This window comes from Neophocaena asiaeorientalis, unplaced genomic scaffold (genome assembly GCF_003031525.2).
Source record: "Neophocaena asiaeorientalis asiaeorientalis breed wild unplaced genomic scaffold, Neophocaena_asiaeorientalis_V1.1 scaffold364, whole genome shotgun sequence".
NCBI lineage: Eukaryota > Metazoa > Chordata > Mammalia > Artiodactyla > Phocoenidae > Neophocaena > Neophocaena asiaeorientalis.
The window spans coordinates 1,173,264-1,192,169 of NW_020172457.1; the positions used below are offsets into that span (position 1 = coordinate 1,173,264).

General features: G+C 36.8%; 1 protein-coding gene across 1 annotated transcript in view; it reads right to left on the reverse strand.

Moving 5' to 3' along the window:
* Nucleotides 1-2,749: 2,749 nt before the first annotated feature.
* AGBL3 (AGBL carboxypeptidase 3) overlaps nt 2,750-18,906 on the reverse strand; it is a 91,737-nt gene continuing 75,580 nt past the window's right edge. Inside the window, 3 exon segments of the mRNA XM_024737929.1 lie at nt 2,750-3,133; nt 3,135-3,231; nt 5,411-5,425. Coding sequence (XP_024593697.1) covers nt 2,831-3,133; nt 3,135-3,231; nt 5,411-5,425 — 415 coding nt within the window. The 3' untranslated portion in view covers nt 2,750-2,830.

An 18,906-nucleotide genomic window follows, 5' to 3' on the forward strand; every position in this document is an offset into this window, starting at 1 on the left:
AGAATAGGGAAAATACATTTACTTCATCTTCCTGGAAGTGAAAAAACTCTCCAATTTGAAAATTCTCGAGAATTTTCATCATTCACAGATGGAATACCAAACATGAGATTTATTCCTCCATGTTTGACCTCTGACCAATGTTTGATCAGAGATACATTTAAGAGATGTAAATCATTTTGCTAATATGCTATTGGTTAGCAATCCACCTATATATATATACCCTATTAATTTTCACATAAGAACAAAACAGTTTAAGTTCCAGTCTTATAATTATATTCAGATTTTATGTCCTTAAGCATGATAATTCTGCAGGCTGTTTCAATAAGTTAAGTAGTCTTTCTTTAGTCGAAACTTGGATTGATGCCTAAAATGGTTTAGCAAAGGTGTGATCTTTTCCTTCTTTGCTTATTCTTACTCTACCCTGTAATCATGTAATAGTATGTCAGTGTGTTGAGCCAGTCAGGTAAAGGATATAGAAAACAGAGAAAAGGCAGCCATAAAGAAATAAGTTGTAAGAGCAAAAAATATCAATTTTGATGATGTTAAATATGTAGTGAGATCATCTGTTAAGAATGGTTTTGCTTTTGGCTTTCCTAATTTTTCTTATTTCCACCTATACCTATATTAGATACTTCTGGAAAGTGTCCAGCCCAGGCAAAATTTTCCCTTCCTGGGAACTGCCTCTAGATCCACAAGGGTAAGGGCTTCAGTCAGCCATGTTTGCAAACTATTTGACCTCTACCCACTGGAATAGTTGCCAGTCAGATTATCTTCCTTATAATTTAGAATTGGGAATGACGGATAGTGAGTCTTTTAAGTGAAACTGCTGTAGGGTACAAATTTGTGAGTCAGGGGTGTGAAGACTTTTCTGCAGAGAGAGAAAAGCAGAGACTGAAGACGGATAGCTTTCCATTCCCAGTTCCAGGCCTTTCCTGAATCGTGCCTGAATTCATTCTCTCCCTTATTTCCATGAATAGCCTTATATTTTCTTACAATTCTTCCCCCCTACCCTATGTTATGCTTTTTGATTAAGCTAGCTTGAATTATTTTGTTACATGTAACCAAAGAGTTCTTAACAAAGACTACCATTTATTTACACCTTCAGGTTCCGGCCAGACCACAATGAGTACATGTCTAGGTTCAAAGTATATAAGGAATCTCTTGTAAAGATAATGCCTAAAAATCAAGCGATGGCCGAATTGTCACCTCTCAGACCCCTTGCTTATATCCAGATTCTCAACTCCTCAGTTTCTTTGCCTAGGTCCATTGTATTTTGTTATTAATTTTCTGATTTTTGATTTTGCTGATATTATCATACTTGATCCCTTGTTTACCTGTACTGTTTGCTTCTCTCGTATCAGCTGACCTATTACATTCAGTTTCTTTCAGGCACTGCCTTCTCCAGCATGATAGCTACCCCATCCCACTAGAAACTGCCACCAGTTGCCTATTTTTGTAGTTTTTATTGACTTTGATGATTATACAGCAAAGAAATAGGCATTGATAAAAATGTAGAAAAAAATCAGGAAGAAGAGTATCATACTCTGCCAATACTCTTTCAATGGTTACGATCATCACTTTGAGAATATGTACTTCCAAAGTTTTTTCTAGGTATATAGGTGTTTGAGTATGTACAGTATGCATACATTAAATGTATATACATCGTATATAAATGCAAGCATACCAAATCAAACTGGTCTGCAGCTTTTATTCACTTATATATTGTGAACATCATTTCATGTTAAAATGTACACTGATATATTTAATAGTTACATAATCTTTCACTTTATGGATGTACTATAATTTATTTAAGCAATCTTCTGTTGTTGGACATTTAGATTCATTTTTCTTTTTCTTTGGCTCTTATAAGCAATACTGAAATGAACATCACTACAGAAATCTTCGAGCCCTTTCCTAGGTTTTTTTCCTTAGGATCAGTTTCTAAAAGTGGAATTTCTTAGTCAAAACGAATGTAGATATTACGGACTTTTCATATATTGTTGGATTGCCTTCCAGAAATTGTATCCATTTATATTCCAACAATCAGTGAATGAACTCTTCCATTGATAGACAAAAATGAAGAGAATTTCATTATTGTTTTAATTTTCACTCCTTGGATTTAAGTGAGATCGAACATTTTAAAATGATCATTGGCCATTTTTTTCTTCTTTCCTTTTGTGAATTTCTGGTTCATGGCCTTTGCCCATTTTCCTATTAAAATATTCATAATTTTATCATTGATTTGTAGGCAGTCTTTGAATATTAAGTATATTGGTCCTCTGTTTTTCATTTATATTATGAAGAGAAATGTCAGAGCGTACTGCTGAAGGGCTCTGCAGTCAAAATGTCTAGTTATGAATCCGATTGCTCCCTATTGTCTGTGTGACCTTGAACAAATCGCTTAACCTTTTGCACTTCAGTTTCCTTATGTGTAGAATGTAAAATGTGTTTGTGTGTGTAAACACAGAATAGTGTGTAGCACATAGAAATACTTCATCAAAATTTGTTGATAATATTAGTATTTATCGTTTTCAGCTTGTCATTGTCTTACTTTTATTTATATGAGTTTCCTTTTGGCCTTAGTGATGGTTCTTTTTTATAATCTTGAAAAGAAATCTGGTCTTATCCTTCCTGCTTTCCTCTGAATATCAATAAGCTGAAGTAGCTCCGGTTAATTATTTCTAATTCCGGTTGCCCCCTAGGATTATAAGGTTTAAACACACCTAAGAAATTTCAAGTCAGGCTGTGGTCATACTTCATTAATGCGTACTTTATTCATAGATCCAAATTAATGAGCGGTTTCACGTAAACAAACAATCAACCTACTCCTTCACATATCCAGTGTTTTCTTAAGGCGTTGGGCCTTTCTCCCTTTGTCAGACATGGTGTAGCTGCCAGTATTTTTAAAAGCCTGTTTGTTTCTTAGGATGATGAATTTAATAAGCCTTGTCTCCTTATAAAAGAGCATATGTATTAAATAGCTAAGAATGACAAAATGTACTGACTGATGTTGGATTTGAGAGTTGGTTCTTGGATTGAGTGTCTGTCTTCTCTGAGTAGTTTGCACAGTTTTAGTGCTTTCCATGACGGGGAGCAAATACTGCAGCATTTCTTGAGTTTCAGCTACTTTTTTTATCCCTGTAGATTCTTTTTTCATCATCTGTCCAGTTTACTCCAGGCTTCTTGCTTTGGAAAGATGGACGTTCTTTCATATTGCTTTTTTTTTTTTTTCTTTTTGGCTAAGTTTGGTCTTCGTTGCTGCGCTCAGGCTTTCCCTAGCTGCAGTGAGCAGGGGCCACTCTTGGTTGCAGTGCATGGGCTTCTCATTGCGGTGGCCTCTCCCGTTGCGGAGCACGGGCTCCAGGTATGCAGTCTCAGCAGTTGTGGCTCGCAGGCTCCGGAGTGCAGGCTCAGCAGCCGTGGTGCACGGGCTCCGTCGCTCCACGGCATGTGGGACCTTCCCGGACCAGGGCCCGAACCCGTGTCTCCTGCATTGGCAGGCGGACTCCCAACCACTGCGCCACCAGGGAAGCCCTCATATTGCTTTTTAAGTTGTACTGCAGATCTGGGGAGCAACCATAAAAATATGTATAGATATATAAACTGAATTGATTAAGCAATTACATATTGAGCATTATCTGCCAAGCATTCTATCTAGAAATTCTTATCCATCTGAAGCTTATACTTTAATTATGAGGCAGAAAATAAGCAAACAAATAAGCTATCTATGTCAGATAATAAAAAATTTACGGGAGAAAATAAAGCTGGGAAGGGGAATAGAGAATTCTTGGGGGAGGGGCTGACTTCTGTTCTTAAAAAGGTGTTCAGAGAAGGCCTCCCTGTGAAGCTTCCACGTCAAAGGAGTTAAGGAACGAGACAAGCAGTCAAGTAGTCAATCAGAGGGAAGAGCGTTCTAGGCAAGGGGAATAGTAAGTGCAAAGGCCCTGAGCTAGGAGCATGTTAGTGTGTTCAAGGAACACCAAGATGGGACAAGTGACTAAAGCAGAATGAACAAAGGGAAAGACATAAGGTAATATGAGCTCAGATAGGTAACTTGGACTTAGTTCACATAAGGCCTCACAGGCCATTATAAGGATTTTGATTTTTACTGAGTGTGAAACAGGGAGCCACTGGAAGGCTTTGAGGAGTGTCACGTCTGAGATTTGCTCTAAGAGGATCATCATGCTGGTTGATGAGTTGAGAACAGATTGAACAGGGGTAAGGGTAAACAGGCAGGGAGATCTCTTAGAAGGCTACTGAAATAATTTAGGAGAGAGGATGGTAGCTTGGACCAGGGTGGTGGCAGTTGCCGGAAGGGTGAGAAGTGAGGGGGGCAGGGAAATATCCTGAATATATTTTGGGATTTTCTAATGACTTAGATGTGGGGTGAGAAAAGAAGAGTGAAATCAGTGGTGGCTCCAAAGCTTCTGTTTGAGGAAACAGAAGGATGGAGATACAGTGAAAACTATGGTAAGAGCATGTTAGAAATCCCTTCTTTATTAGATGATATGAAGGAATTATTTTGTTAATTGTGATAATAAGAGTATAATAACATTAAAATGTGTAGAAAACTGTTTTAAAAAATAAAGTTCATTTTAAAAGTGTTTATTCCACCCCATACCCATTAGGATGGCCATTGTCAAAAAACAGAAAATAATAAGTGTAGGCAAGGATGTGGGGAGATTAAAACCCTTGTGCAGTGTTGGTTGGAATGTAAAATGGTGCAGTCAATGTGGAGAACAGTATGGTGGTTCCTTAAAAAATTGAAAATAGAATTACCATATGATCTAGCAATTCCACTTCTGGGTATATTCCCCGAAGAACTGATAGCAGTGTCTTGAAGAGTTATTTGTACATCCATGTTCATATTATTCACAATAGCCAAAAGGTGGAAGCAACCCAAGTGCCCATGGATGGATGAATGGATAAGCAAAATGTGGTGTATATACAATGGAATGTCATTCAGCCTTAAAAAGGAAGGAAATTCTGACACCTGCTACAACATAGATGAACCTTGAGGACATTATGCTAAGTGAAATAAGCTAGTCACAAAAAGACAAATACTGTATTTGTCTTCCAAATATTTGATTCCACTTATATGGGATCCCGAGAATAGTCAGTCAGAGTAGGATAGTGGCCAGGGGCTGGGAGGAGGGAGATGGGCAGTTGTTGTTTAATGGGTGTGGCGTTTCAGCTTTGCAAGAGACAAAAAGTTCTGGAGATGGTGTGCATGACAGTGTGAATGTACTTAACACTGCTGAACTTGACACTTAAAAATAGTTCAGATGGTAAATTTTATGTCATGTGTATTTTAACACAATTAAAAATAATTCAATATACAGAGGTAGAGAGAGGGGGAAAAAAGAACCCTAAGCCTGAAGGAAAATTTTAAAGGATGTAGCAGTGTTACTTATCATTATGATGCCTAAATTGATATGTAGACAGCATAAGAAAAAGTAGAATATACTTAGAATAAAAGCAAGAAATACATTATGCTTTATCTAGTTAGAGATATACACTGAACTATTTATGGGCAAAACAATATGATTTGCTGACTTTGCTTTAACTACTTTAGCAAAAAAAAAAAAAAGCAGTGGGAATATAGACGAAACAAGAATAGCAGGATGCTGATAACTATTAAGGGTGGGTGACGGGCACCAGTGGTTCATTATTCTATTCTACTTTTGTTTATGCTTGAAATATCCACAATAATGCTTTTTAAAAAGGAATTATCCATTACTAAAAAGAAAGGAAACAGATGACTAAAGCACTCACTGAATTAAGCTAGACCTGAAAGACAATGATTGAGGGTATGTATGATTACAATATCTGGCAGTGCTGGCAAATAAACTGAATTTACCTACAGTCTCTTGAGAAGCCATTCCTAGGCCATTCAGCAAATACTCATTGAATCATTATTATGTATCCGGCATTATGTTTGGTTTGGTAAATAGGTATGAAAAATATATTCCTTGCCTTTAATATGCCAACAGTTGGGACTAGAGAGAGAGAAGTAAAGCATCAATTAGAATATTTATCTATAGAGATGAGGCAAGGTACTTACTAAAGGACTGCTGAAGAGGGACTTCTGGCCATACTTAGAGCTGGAAAAGGAAATATTCCTAATTCCTAATTAATCTGAGTCTTGATGCATAGCTATGTCAGCTAAGTAAAAAAAAAAAAAGGGTAGTAATCTAGACAGTGGGACTAACATGGCACATTCAGGAAATCACAAGTATGGTTTAGAATGACTAGAAATCAGGTAGGTGTGAATAAGTGGTTCAAAACTAGAGATCTTGTAATAATAGTACTTTTGGGAGATTTCCTGAGACAGGAATAATTTGTGACTGGTAGATGCTTAATGTTTTAAAAATGGAATTGTTAGGAGGCCATTGAAAACCATACATGGAAGTGATACAATTAGATGTGCATTTTTGAAAGATCACGCTGGCAACCAGGAGGATGACAGGTTGAAGAAAAGTGAGAGTTGAGGCAGACAGAGAAGTTAGGAGGCTAATGCAGTAATTCAAGGGAGGCAGAAAGGGAGTCTGAACTAAAGGAGCAGCAGTATGATGAAGAAATGCAGAGTCAAGAGAACCTTTGAGGGCAGATGGATAGAGCTTCTCATTGTTGGATACCAAAGAGATGTAGAAGATTAGGATATGTCTTGGGCTATTATTTAGATAACAGGAGGACGGCAGTATTATTGACTGAGAAACGGAATGCAGCAGGAGAAAGAGATCTGCAGTGGGCAAGTGGTATTAGAAGTATCTGTGAGGAAAAGCAAGGATAATTCCAGTAGGCACAGTATGGAATTCAGAAGAGATGCCTATATTGATGATTTAAAAAATATGATCATGATCAGCAGTTGTTTGTTGAAGCTACAGGTATAGATGAGAGCGCTCAGAAATAAAGTATGTGGTGAGAAGAGGAGAGACCAAAGGATGGAATACTGGGGAATAGCCCACTTAAAATTCAGGCAGAGGAAGTGAAGCCCATGTAGGACACCAAACATGAATGGGCAGAGAAACAGGACTAAAGAGAGAGAAGTTCCACAGATACGTCCGTTGGAGTTGCTCAGTGAATGAAGGGAGAGAGTTTTAAAGCTCTGGAATTAACCGACAGTAGAGAAGTCAAGTATGATAAGAGCTGATGACTTTGGAAGTAATATCATTGTTATGGTGAGAAGCTAGATTGTAGTAGCTGGAGAATTATACAGGTGAGGAGGTGAAGGAAAAGTTATAGCCCTAAATGTATATATTATAAAGAAAGGGACAACAGCAAAAAATAACAAAAGATAACTCTCTGAAATGATTTACTTCAGTAAAAAAGAAGATTGTAGAATTTTTATTCATATGTCATCAAGATTCATCAGGACATGTTTAAAGATAATATAATAAAAAAGCCATGAGAATCTCAGCTCAGGGAAGATGGGAAAGATGAGAAACAAATTTTAAATTAAACAGTGTGGTGGCAGCAGTGGGAAAAACTGAAAAACAAATCTCCCTGTTGCAGCAAAATTCTGTAAATACTACCTGTCTCCAACTTCTCTGCTCCTATTTTAAAATACACTTTAATTAGACTTGTACCTCTGTCATTCTACTGAAATTTCTCTGATCAAGATCCCAAATAAAACCTCCATGTTGTAAAGTCCAGTAGTAAATCCACTTGACTTAATCAGAAGCATTAGACTTGGCTGCTTATTCCCTTCTCTTTGATACACTTTCTCACTTAGCTTCCAGGACAACACATTCTCTTGCTTTTCCTCCTACCCCAGAGGGGGCTTCTTAGTCTTCTTTTGTTGGGTTCTTACTCTTTTCCTGATCCATCAGTGTTAAGAGTTCCCAAGGACTTGCTCCTTAACCCTCTTCTATATCTACACTCACTTAAATCTCATCCAGCTTCATGCCTTAAAATACTATCTATAGGCTGAAAATTCCCAAATGCATCTTCAGCCCAGATCTCTTCCCTGAATGCTGGACTCATATATCCAACTGCCTATTCAGTACCTCCACTTCAGTGTCTAAAAGGCATTTAAAAAGCAACACGTCTAACCTGAATTGCTGCTCCACTCGATCTTTGCCATCTGGCGGATGAAAATTCAATCCAGCTAGTTGGTCTGGCCCAACACCCTGGAGTTTCAACAGTTGTAAATACCTGTGAAACCATTACCATAAACAAGATCTAGAGAGGATCATCCCTAAAAGATTCCTGATGCTCCTTTACGGTCCATTCTTTCCTTCCTCCCTACTCTGTCCCTTCCTACTCTAGGAAACCTTTATCTACTTTTTGTCTCTATAGATTAGCTTGCATTTCATATAAATGTGATTTCATAAAGTATTTACTTTTCTGTGTCTGGCTTCTTTTTCTCAGCACAGTGATTTTGAGATTCATCCATGTTGTGTGTATCAGCTCATTACTTTTTTATTCTATGATATGGAAAGGGCATCAGTAACAAGGAGGTGATGGGAATAAGGAAATTAAATTGACTTTTCAAGGCTATATTAAACAAACAATTTTCTTCTATATTCAACTTATATAGAAATTAAATAAGACAAATACTTTACAGAGTCAGGAATAAAATAGCTGTCTATCCTCTGTTTATAAAAAGTTCCCATAATCCAAATTTCTTAGGATTTATCAATATTAATGATGATACAGTGAAAGCCACCTTTGTATATAATATTAAAATCCTAAACAACAACAAAAAAGAAAAACCTTCTGTTGGTATCCTTGTCTTCTAAGTCCAGATGGGAGTTTGTTTGCTCATAGGACACTTCAAGGATGTCACTTTGACACAGTTCCCATACAAATCATTGATTCTGGGCTGAATTGTTTCCTGGACCGGCCTCTCAACGGTTTCTAAAAAATATCTTTGTTGGTCTTTGCTAAGCCTCTGAATCATAGTTTGGGAGCTGAAAGAAATTGGGTACTCTGATTTCAATGTCAACAATGAACTATCTCATCAAGAGTAATGTAATGCCATGTTATATCTGTATTTTACATCTCACAGTATGCAAAGTATTGTTACAGATATTATCTTACTTGGGGCTCTCACCAGTCCTGTGATACAGGCAGGATGGCCAGTGTTATCCCCATCTTACATCAGAGAGGGAATGTAAGGGAATGTTAGGGAATCAGAGAGGTTAAGCTATTTGTTCAAGATAACATAGCTAATAAGGAGGGGCAGGTCTAGAATACATATCTTCTAACTCCACTACTTTTTCTATTACCTTCTCTTATGTTGACATATTATTTCATTTCTTTCCATAGATAAGATAAGTAATATATTTTAAAAAGTTAAGTCTTAGTTTAAATTAATCAATTCTAGATCCAAGTACAGGTATGGCCAAAGATGGTTTCTTAACCTAATTTTCTAGGTTTTGGGGGCAAGAGAGCCTACATATTTCAACAGAGCCATTATTGAGCAGAAACCAAGTTCTTAGAAAAGAGGCCAAGGAAGGGAGAACAGGCATACCATGTTTCTTCTGTTGTGCAAATTCAGTCTATTCTCAAATACCTACAAATCCACTGTTCAGGTGGTTTGTTCATATCATTATTCCTAGAGATAGGGAAACTTGCCAGGGGGGCTAGTGGTATAATAATTACCGGTTTAGACAAAACTACAAAGTTTATCTTTGTTATCCCTGACTTCCCTTTCTATTCCTTTTCCAATTTTTAGGTACTAGTATAATCCCTACGTGACCAGTGCTTCAGTTGCTATCATAGATAGTAAAACATTTGATAGTATTCATTCTAAGTAACTATCTTATGCCAGAAGTATTTCTATTTAAAAAGAGAAACTCAAATACAGCAATGGTGATTGCTTAGAAGAAATAACTGTCTAACTGCAGATGTTAAGGCATCCATTAGGGATACTTTAGGGATACTGAAATCTCAGAACCATTCAAAATGCATCGTATGTGCACTCCTATGTATAAAACTGACCTAGCCACAGATACTATGTAGACTCTAAGGAGACAATTAGCAATTGTTATTAAAACGTCACTTTTAGCTGTTACTTTAATGCAAAATAAAAATCTTATAAGACAGAGGAAAGGGAGTAAGGTAACCTGGTAGAAGAAATCAAGTGTAGTTCTCCTACCTCAAATATCTTTTTAGAAGCCAAGAAGGGGCTTGTCCGGGTATTTTTGCTAAAAAAGAGAATATACCATAAAATTTCTGAACTTAGGTTTTAAGGTTAACAAAACAATTTTTGTACTTTCTTCACAATTACCTCATTCATATATTTAATGGCTAGCTTGAGTTTATCTTCAATTAATCTGACATTATCTCATTCAGACATATGAAATATATCAGTGCATACTTCCTCTGGAAGCTTTTAAATGAAACTGTTTCAAGAGAAGAGCAAACAGTAGAAATACCTGTCCAATAATTATCAAGCGTTTCAGAACTGAATTTTGCATGTCAGGCTCTATGAAGGCCATCTACATGTGTAGTAGGGTGACTAATTTTTAGAGTGCCAACTCAAGACACAGCTACAACAGACCAAAAAATTAGTACAATATGTAATAAATACTTATACACACATGATTATTTTAACATAAAATATATATTAGGCATTTATTTAAAATTATATATTATTCTGTATTATTTGCTTTTTTGCTACATAAATGCCATTATTTAAGAAAAACAGTAGGACTAGTTAACAGTGGCAATTAGTTATAAATAGTGGAACCAATTAAACAAATAGTATGTGTGAGAATAATATAACATTATAAATAGTTTTCTCCTCTGATACAGATTTTAACTCTTTATAGGATATTTACATTTTATAGGCCATATTATGTCTTTTTAAGATACATAAATATAAGACCTTTAAAAAGTTGAATGTAAATACAATGGGGCTAAGTAAACAGACATTACTTATAATTAATAAAAATTGACATTTCTTTATGTCCCATGATAAAGTAGGATATTTTTGCTCTTTGTGTGTCCTCTTCCAGTAATACTTCTCTGAACTGCCTGCAGCCTTCAGGATATCCTTCTTTTCTTTTATGTAGTGGTAAAACTGAATACATTCAAAGTCAAGGCCTCTGAGGTCTGCTCTTATGAAGCCCCACATTATGCTGGCCCCTGGTGGCAGGCCAATGCAATGACAGCAAGTTAGATATCCTGTCAACAAGGGAATTTGATCATGGAATATGACCGTACTTATTAATAGCAGGTTTCTAGACTTGTAAGGAATTAGTTTCCAGCTTTACAAAAATGTCCATCCACTTTATATCTACAGGCTTAATTTAGCAGGCTGGCTTTTGGGCATTTGGCCCTTTGCATCCTTAAATTCATCATGTAGTGTTTGCCATGTCTAAAATGTCCACTGTTTTTAGATACTCTGAAGCACACTGGATATCATTGCAAGTAAACTTTTCTTTCTCAGGGAATAGGTTTTTAAAGCACAGAGGTAATTCGAACTTAAACTGAAGGTGGATTTCAAATAAATTACAGTTTTTAGTGCTGTTTAACTTGGCTGCCCTTTCTGGTGACATATTTTTGACTTGAGTCAGTCTTATTTCCTCCTAAATGTCATTTTTTTTCACTGTATGAGCTTCTCTCATAATCTACATATAATGTCAAACAACTGAGGTGCAGTTCATCGTTTTCTATGCTCCATATGACCTCTTTAAGGATCATCAAACAGAATTAGAGAAACAGCATATAAATTGTTTTACTGTAGCCCTTTCCTCTATTCCCATCTCAAACTATTTGCAAATTAGAGAAAGCCATTCTTCTTGTCCCACATGTTGAAAATGTGATTTAATGGCAGACCAACATTTTAATGTCTTTTCTATGGCTGGCAACAATGATAGCCACCTTATTGGCACAGGTCTAAGGAAACTGCCCTCTTTCATTTCTGTAAAGTTGAAAATCTCATTAAGTGCTGCTTCTGCATTTTTTGAGGAAACTAAAACTTGACCAAAAAATTTCATTATGAAAGCCTCATTATTACATGATAGCAAATCACACTTTTTTTTTTTTTTTTTTGCGGTATGTGGACCTCTCACTGTTGTGGCCTCTCCCGTTGCGGAGCACAGGCTCTGGATGCACAGGCTCAACAGCCATGGCTCACGGGCCCAGCCGCTCCGCGGCATGTGGGATCTTCCCAGACCGGGGCACGAACTCGTGTCCCCTGCATCAGCAGGCGGACTCTCAACCACTGAGCCACCAGGGAAGCCCCCACACTCTTTTTTAAATACAAGGTGTGCAAGACATTAAAGAGATCAGATCTTTTTCTTTGGTAAGAAGTTGATAGACTGAATGAAATTTGCCAAAATATACATTTTATATTTTCATTGTCAGCCAACCATGCAGATAGATGAGCAAAGTCTAGTTTGTCTTTGGACAACATATTGACAATATTTGGTTTGATGTTTTCTGTGGTTTCACTAAAATCTTCATAGAAATCGATTCTTTGAAACCCCGTTTTTCAAATTAAAGTACCTAATAGCCAGAGGAAATGTTTTTTCTTTTTTATTCCATGTATCATGTGATAACTGTAGAAAACATTATTGTTGGTAAGATCTGACAAAATGAGCTTTACACTATAAGAGTCCAACACATCTGTCATCAAAATTTCCCCTTTGGTTAACCCACAGGGCATTTTAGTGGGAAACTCTGAATTAGGAAATGTAATTTTACTCAGTTTCATCAAGCAATCAAGGGAATTACCTGGTAATCAGTGTTCATTCATGTCATATGCCCAAGCGAATCCACCAGCTATTATTTTTGACTGAGCATTGGTGTCTTTTTGAGAGATGAAAAAACTTTCAATTGATTTAGAAGTACTTCTTGCTTCTCTCATCTGGACTTTTGAGATTCAATCTCCTTTATGACGATCAATTCCAAATTCTTTTCTCTAAATGTACACTATGCTCTGTTTTGGTTATTTATCTCCTTAACTAGTTGTATGTGTCTATGAAGGTTACTCAAAAAATTAAAAATAGAACTACACTATGATCCAGCAATTCCACTTCTGGGGATATATCCAATGAAAAAAAAAAAAAAAGATCTTGAAGAGGTGTCTGTCCATGTTTACTGGAGCATTATTTACAATAGCCAAGACACAGAAACAACATATGGTCAGTCAATGGTCGAATGGATAAAGAAGTTACGGTGTGTGTATGTGTGTGTGTGTATATATACACACACACACACACCCGCACACATACACACACACAATGGAATATTATTCAGCCATGAGAAAGAAGGAAATCCTGCCATTTGGGACAATAGGACCTTGAGAGCATTAGGCTAGGTGAAATAAGTCAGACAGAGAAAGATAAATTCAAAGATTTTTGTCTTTGTCTTTCTGAAGTTTGAATATGATGTGCTAGGTATATGTGTGTGTGTGTGTGTGTGTGTGTGTGTATACATTATAGGAATTCCTATAATAGCCTTGTTTTTGTCTATCCTGTTGTCTTTGGGGTTCCCTAAGCACCACTTATCAGATAGAATACATGTCTGGCTTGCAGCTCTTTTAGCTGTAAATCACTGTTCTTATACTGGAGTCGTGTTGGTGTGGTGGTAAGGTATGGGGAAAGGGAACATCCTATAATCTTATTAAATCTTAGTCTTTTAATGGGTCTGTGTCCCTGGGCTGTGACCTTAATAGGCATTTCGTAGCTTTTCTTCCCCCTACCTTTCAATGAGACAAGGCGGCTAGGAGGGGCTGGCTGTGGTGGGGGGGGCGGGTAGAGTAAGCATTGCAAACTATCCAGAACGTTCTCCCTAACAAAGGTCTACTCTCCAAATCCAGCCCTTTACATGTTGGAGCTTAAAGCTAGCAGTCCCCTTACTATGCTTACATTATATGTCTATCTTTTCTTCTAAGAGTAGTTTCAGGTCTTACATTTAGGTCTGTCACCCATTTTGAATTAATGAATTGGTGTAAGGAATGAGTCCAACTTCATTCTTTTGCATGTGAATATCTAGTTGTCTCAGTACCATTTGTTGTAAATGCTCTTATTTTCTTCATTGAATTGTCTTGGTACCTTTGTTGAAACTTAATTGACAAAAAATATAAGGGTTCATTTCTGTATTCTTAATTCTATTTCACTGATCTCTGTATCTGCCATTATGCCAGTACCACACTGTTATGATTACTGCAGCTTGGTGGTAAGTTTTGAAATTGGAAAGTATGACTCTTTGAACTTTGTTCTTCTTTTTCAAAATTGCCTTGGTTATTCTCGTCCTTTACATTTCCTATGCATTTTAGGTTTAGCTTGTAATTTCTGTTTCGGCAGAGATTTTGATAGGATTGCATTGAATCTGTATATCAATTTGGTGAGTATTGCCATCTTAACAAGTCTTCTGATTCCTGAATGTGGGGGAATCTTTCCATTTATTTAAATCTTCTTTAATATATTTCAACAGTGTTTTGTGCTTTTCAGCGTGCAAGTATTACACTATTTTTGTTAAATTTATTTCTAAGTATTTTATTCTTTTTGATGTTTTGTAAATGGAATTTTCTTAATTTCATTTTCAGAATGTTCATTGCTAGTATATAGAAATACAATTGATTTTTACAACAGATTTATTGAGATCTAATTCACATACCATACAATTCACCCATTACAACTGAGTTTTGCATGTTGATTTTCTATCTTGCAATCTTGCTGAACTGATTATTAGCTCTAGTAGGTTGTGTGTGTGTATGTATGTATGTTCCTTAGGATTTTCTACATACAAGATCATGTGTTCTGCAAATAGAGGTAATTTTACTTCTTTCCAGTCTGGATGCATTGTATTTATTCTTTCCAAACTGCCCTGCCTAAACCTCCATTCTCTTGGTCCTGATCTTAGGGGGAAAGCATTGTCTTGTACCATCAAGTATGATATTAGCTGTGGGATTTTTTAAAAAATTTATTTATTTATTTACTTTTGGCTGTGTTGGGTCTTCATTTCTGTGCGAGGGCTTTCTCTAGTTGCAGCGAGCGGGGGCCACTCTTCATCGCGGTGCGCGGGCCTCTCACTGTCGTGGCCTCTCTTGTTGCGGAGCACAGGCTCCAGACGCGCAGGCTCAGTAGTTGTGGCTCACGGGCCCAGTCGCTCCGCGGCATGTGGGATCTTCCCAGACCAGGGCTCGAACCCGTGTCCCCTGCATTGGCAGGCAGGTTCTCAACCACTGTGCCACCAGGGAAGCCCTAGCTGTGGGATTTTTATAGATAGCCTTTATCAGGTTGAGGAACATCCATCTACTCCTACTTTCTTGCGTATTTTTTTTTAAATCATGAAAGGATGTTGGATTTTGCCAAACATTATTCCTGCATGTACTGAGATGATCATGTGCATTTTGTTCTTTTTTCAATTAATGTGTATTACGTTGTTTAATTTTATTTCTTTTTAAATTAATTTTTATTGGAGTATAGTTGATTTACAATGTTGTTTCTGCTGTACAGCAAAAGTGAATCAGTTATGCATATATCCACTCTTTTTATAGATTCTATTCTCATATAGGTCATTACAGAGTACTGAATAGAGTTCCCTGTGGTATACAATAGGTCCTTGTTGGTTATCTATTTTATATATAGTAGTGTGTGTATGTCAATCCCAATCTCCCGATTTACCCCTCCTCCACCTTTCCCCCTTTGTAACCATAAGATTGTTTTCTACATCTGTGACCCTATTTCCGTTTTGTAAATAGGTTCATTTGTACCATTTTTTAAGATTCCGTGTATAAGTGATATCATGATATTTGTCTTTCTCTGTCTGACTTACTTCACTCAGTATGACAATCTCTAGGTCCATCTTTGTTGCTGCAAATGGCATGATTTCATTCTTTTTAATGGCTCAGTAATATTCCATTGCATATATGTACCACATCTTCTTTTTCCATTCCTCTGCTGATGGACATTTAGGTTGCTTCCATGTCCTGGCTATTGTAAGTAGTGCTGCAATGAACATTGTGGTGCATGTATCCTTTCAAATTATGGTTTTCTCTGGATATATGCCCAGGAGTGGAATTGCTGGATCATATGGTAGCTTTTTTTAGTTTTTTAAGGAACCTCCCTACTGTTCTCCATAGTGGCTGTACCAATTTACATTCCCACCAACAGTGTATAGGAAGGTTCCCTTTTCTCAACACCCTCTCCAGCATTTATTGTTTATAGATTTTTTTGATGATGGCCATTCTAACTGGTGTGAGGTGATACCTCATTGTAAGTTTTGATTTGTATTTCTCTAATAATTAGTGATGTTGAGTATCTTTTCATTTGCCTTTTGGCCATCTGTATGTCTTCTTTGGAGAAATGTCTGTTTAGATCTTATGCCCATTTTTGGATTGGGTTGTTTGTTTTTTTAATATTGAGCTGCATGAGCTGTTTGTATATTTTGGAGATTAATCCCTGTTGGTCGCTTTGTTTGCAGATATTTTCACCCATTCTGTGGGTTTTCTTTTCGTTTTGTTTATGGTTTCCTTTGCTGTGCAAAAGCTTTTAAGCTTAATTAGGTTCCACTTGTTTATTTTTGTTTTTATTTTCATTACTCTTGGAGGTGGATAATTTTTATGTTAAACCAACCTTGCATTTCTGGGATAAATCCTACTTGATCACTGTGTATAATCCTTTTTATATGTTGCTGGATTCAGTTTGCTAGTATTTTGCCCTACTCTTCTGTCTTAATTTTTAATAGATTCAAAACTTGGTAAAGAAAAAGTAGTATTTATTTATTTGGGCCCTGGAACCGTAACAGTTACCTTTTCTGAGAAACTTTCTCTGATACTCCCTTATCCCCAAACAACTCCTGTATAATATCATAGCACAGTAAATAGCATTTATCCCGTTATGTTTCTACTGTCTGTTTACTTGTCACTCTCTCTGCTTCTTGAGAACAGACTATATATTTTTTTCCATTGTAGCCCAGTATCTAGCACAGTCATCGGCTAGTATATTGAGACCTCTGCGAAGCAGATAAACATCAGATTTTTAAAAGAACATGAACAAAGATGGAAAGGAGATTGTGTAACAAAGGAGGATTATAAGAGAGTGACTGAGCCACAGGAGAATAGTATCAGGAAGGTTAAAATACCAGATGAACTCAGATATGAAGTATTGAGAAAAAGAAGTAAATTTTACTTAGCTATATTCAGAATGAAAATATATCAAATAATGTTTAGATTTGTTCTGCTGGGATTATTTTAAAATACTGATGGATGACGAAGAGCAGAATCCCTCAGCTCCTCTGTTGCACCTGTCTTTTCTATTGAATAGAGTTTTCTTCTGTTTAGACAGGGGAGAATAAATATTGGTGAGAGATGTCAGGAGTCAAAAGGCTCTGAATGCCTTATCTTCAGTCCCAGACATAGTTCATCTCAAGTAAGGAAAGAATTTTCATATAAATAAGATCACAAAACCATTGACATTAATCTTTTAAGAATTCAAGGAAGTGACTCTCCTCTTGCTGCTAAATGCCTGACTTACCACTTAAGACTCCATCATAATCATGATCATAATTTAAGGATCAGTTCCTTCAGGAAAACATTCCCTGAGATTTCCAGGCTGGATTACATGCCCTTCTCTGAGCAACCAGAGCAATTTGTGCATATCATTATCACTCAGTCTATCTCACTCTTATTGTAATGAACTGTATATGAGTCTTATTACACTTTGATACCTACTCCTTAAATGATGAAGTAGCTTATCTAGTTGAAGAGGGAGAACTATGTTTCAGGCAGAGAAGACAGAATGAGCAAAGGCAACGAGGTGAGAAGACTGATGTATTTTGAGGCCACAAGAGGATCATCATTGCTGCAGTGTAAAGGAAAAGGCAGAGAATGGCGAGAGGTGAAACCGGAGAGGCAGTCGGGCCAGTTCACCGGGAGTCTTGTACGTCATGTTAGGGAATTGGTTTCTCTGATGCAGCAAGTGGCTGTCAAAAGAAATTTGTTTTTAAAGTAACAGCGTTATTGGAAGAAAGATTGTACCTGAAAGCTACTCAGGATGAATAAGGGCTGGATGGGCTAGGTCCCAAATGCTTGGCCTCCCACCGACTCTCACTAGAGTTCCCAACGTGGTGAGTCGAAAAGAGCAGATCATCAACATCAGAATTATCTATGGTACCTTATTAAAAATGCAGATTTGGGGGTTGACAACAAAGGCCAACCCAGAATTCAAAGCTGGGATTATATCATAAACTCCCCAGATAATTCTAAAATTTTAAAACAAGACATTCTATAAGACTGCTGGCCCATAATCGTCACAGTGCCAGTGCTGTGAATGACAAAGAAGGGCTGAGCAGATGTTCCAAATTAAAAGAGAATAAAGGGATATGGCGATTAAATGCAATCCATGAGCCTCAATCAGGGAGAAGTTTTGCCCTAAAGGACATCATTGGTACATTTGGCAAAATTTCACTACAGTATGATACAAAGTAGTATTGTATCAAAGTTGAATTTCCTTATTTTAATGTAAGAGAATGTTCTTGTTCTTGGAAAATATATGCTGAAGCCCTTTAGGAATAAAGGAGCATTATGTCTACAAAAAATGGATTGGTGGGAAAATACAGCTAGGTAGGTAGATAGATATAGCTCTTTGTACTATTCTTGAAATTATTTAAAAATTAAAAGTTGAAAAAAAATTGAAAAGAGAAAGCCTAGAACAAATTGAAGTCTCAGGACTGTGCCAACTTCAACCACTGTTAGAAAACTGGGAATTACTGAAAGGCTTCAGGTAGTGGCATTAATCAGATTTCTGTTTTTGATAGATTGCTCTTATGGCAGTATGAGAGGTGGAATTAGGATGACAATATTGGTGGCAAGGAGACCACTTAGAAATCTGAAGTACTTCTGATAAATAAGCACTGAAAAGAATGATGGTAGTTAAGGTGGAGACAAAAGGGATTATGTGGTAAAATCAGTTGGATTCAGTGGCTATCTAGATATGAATGGTG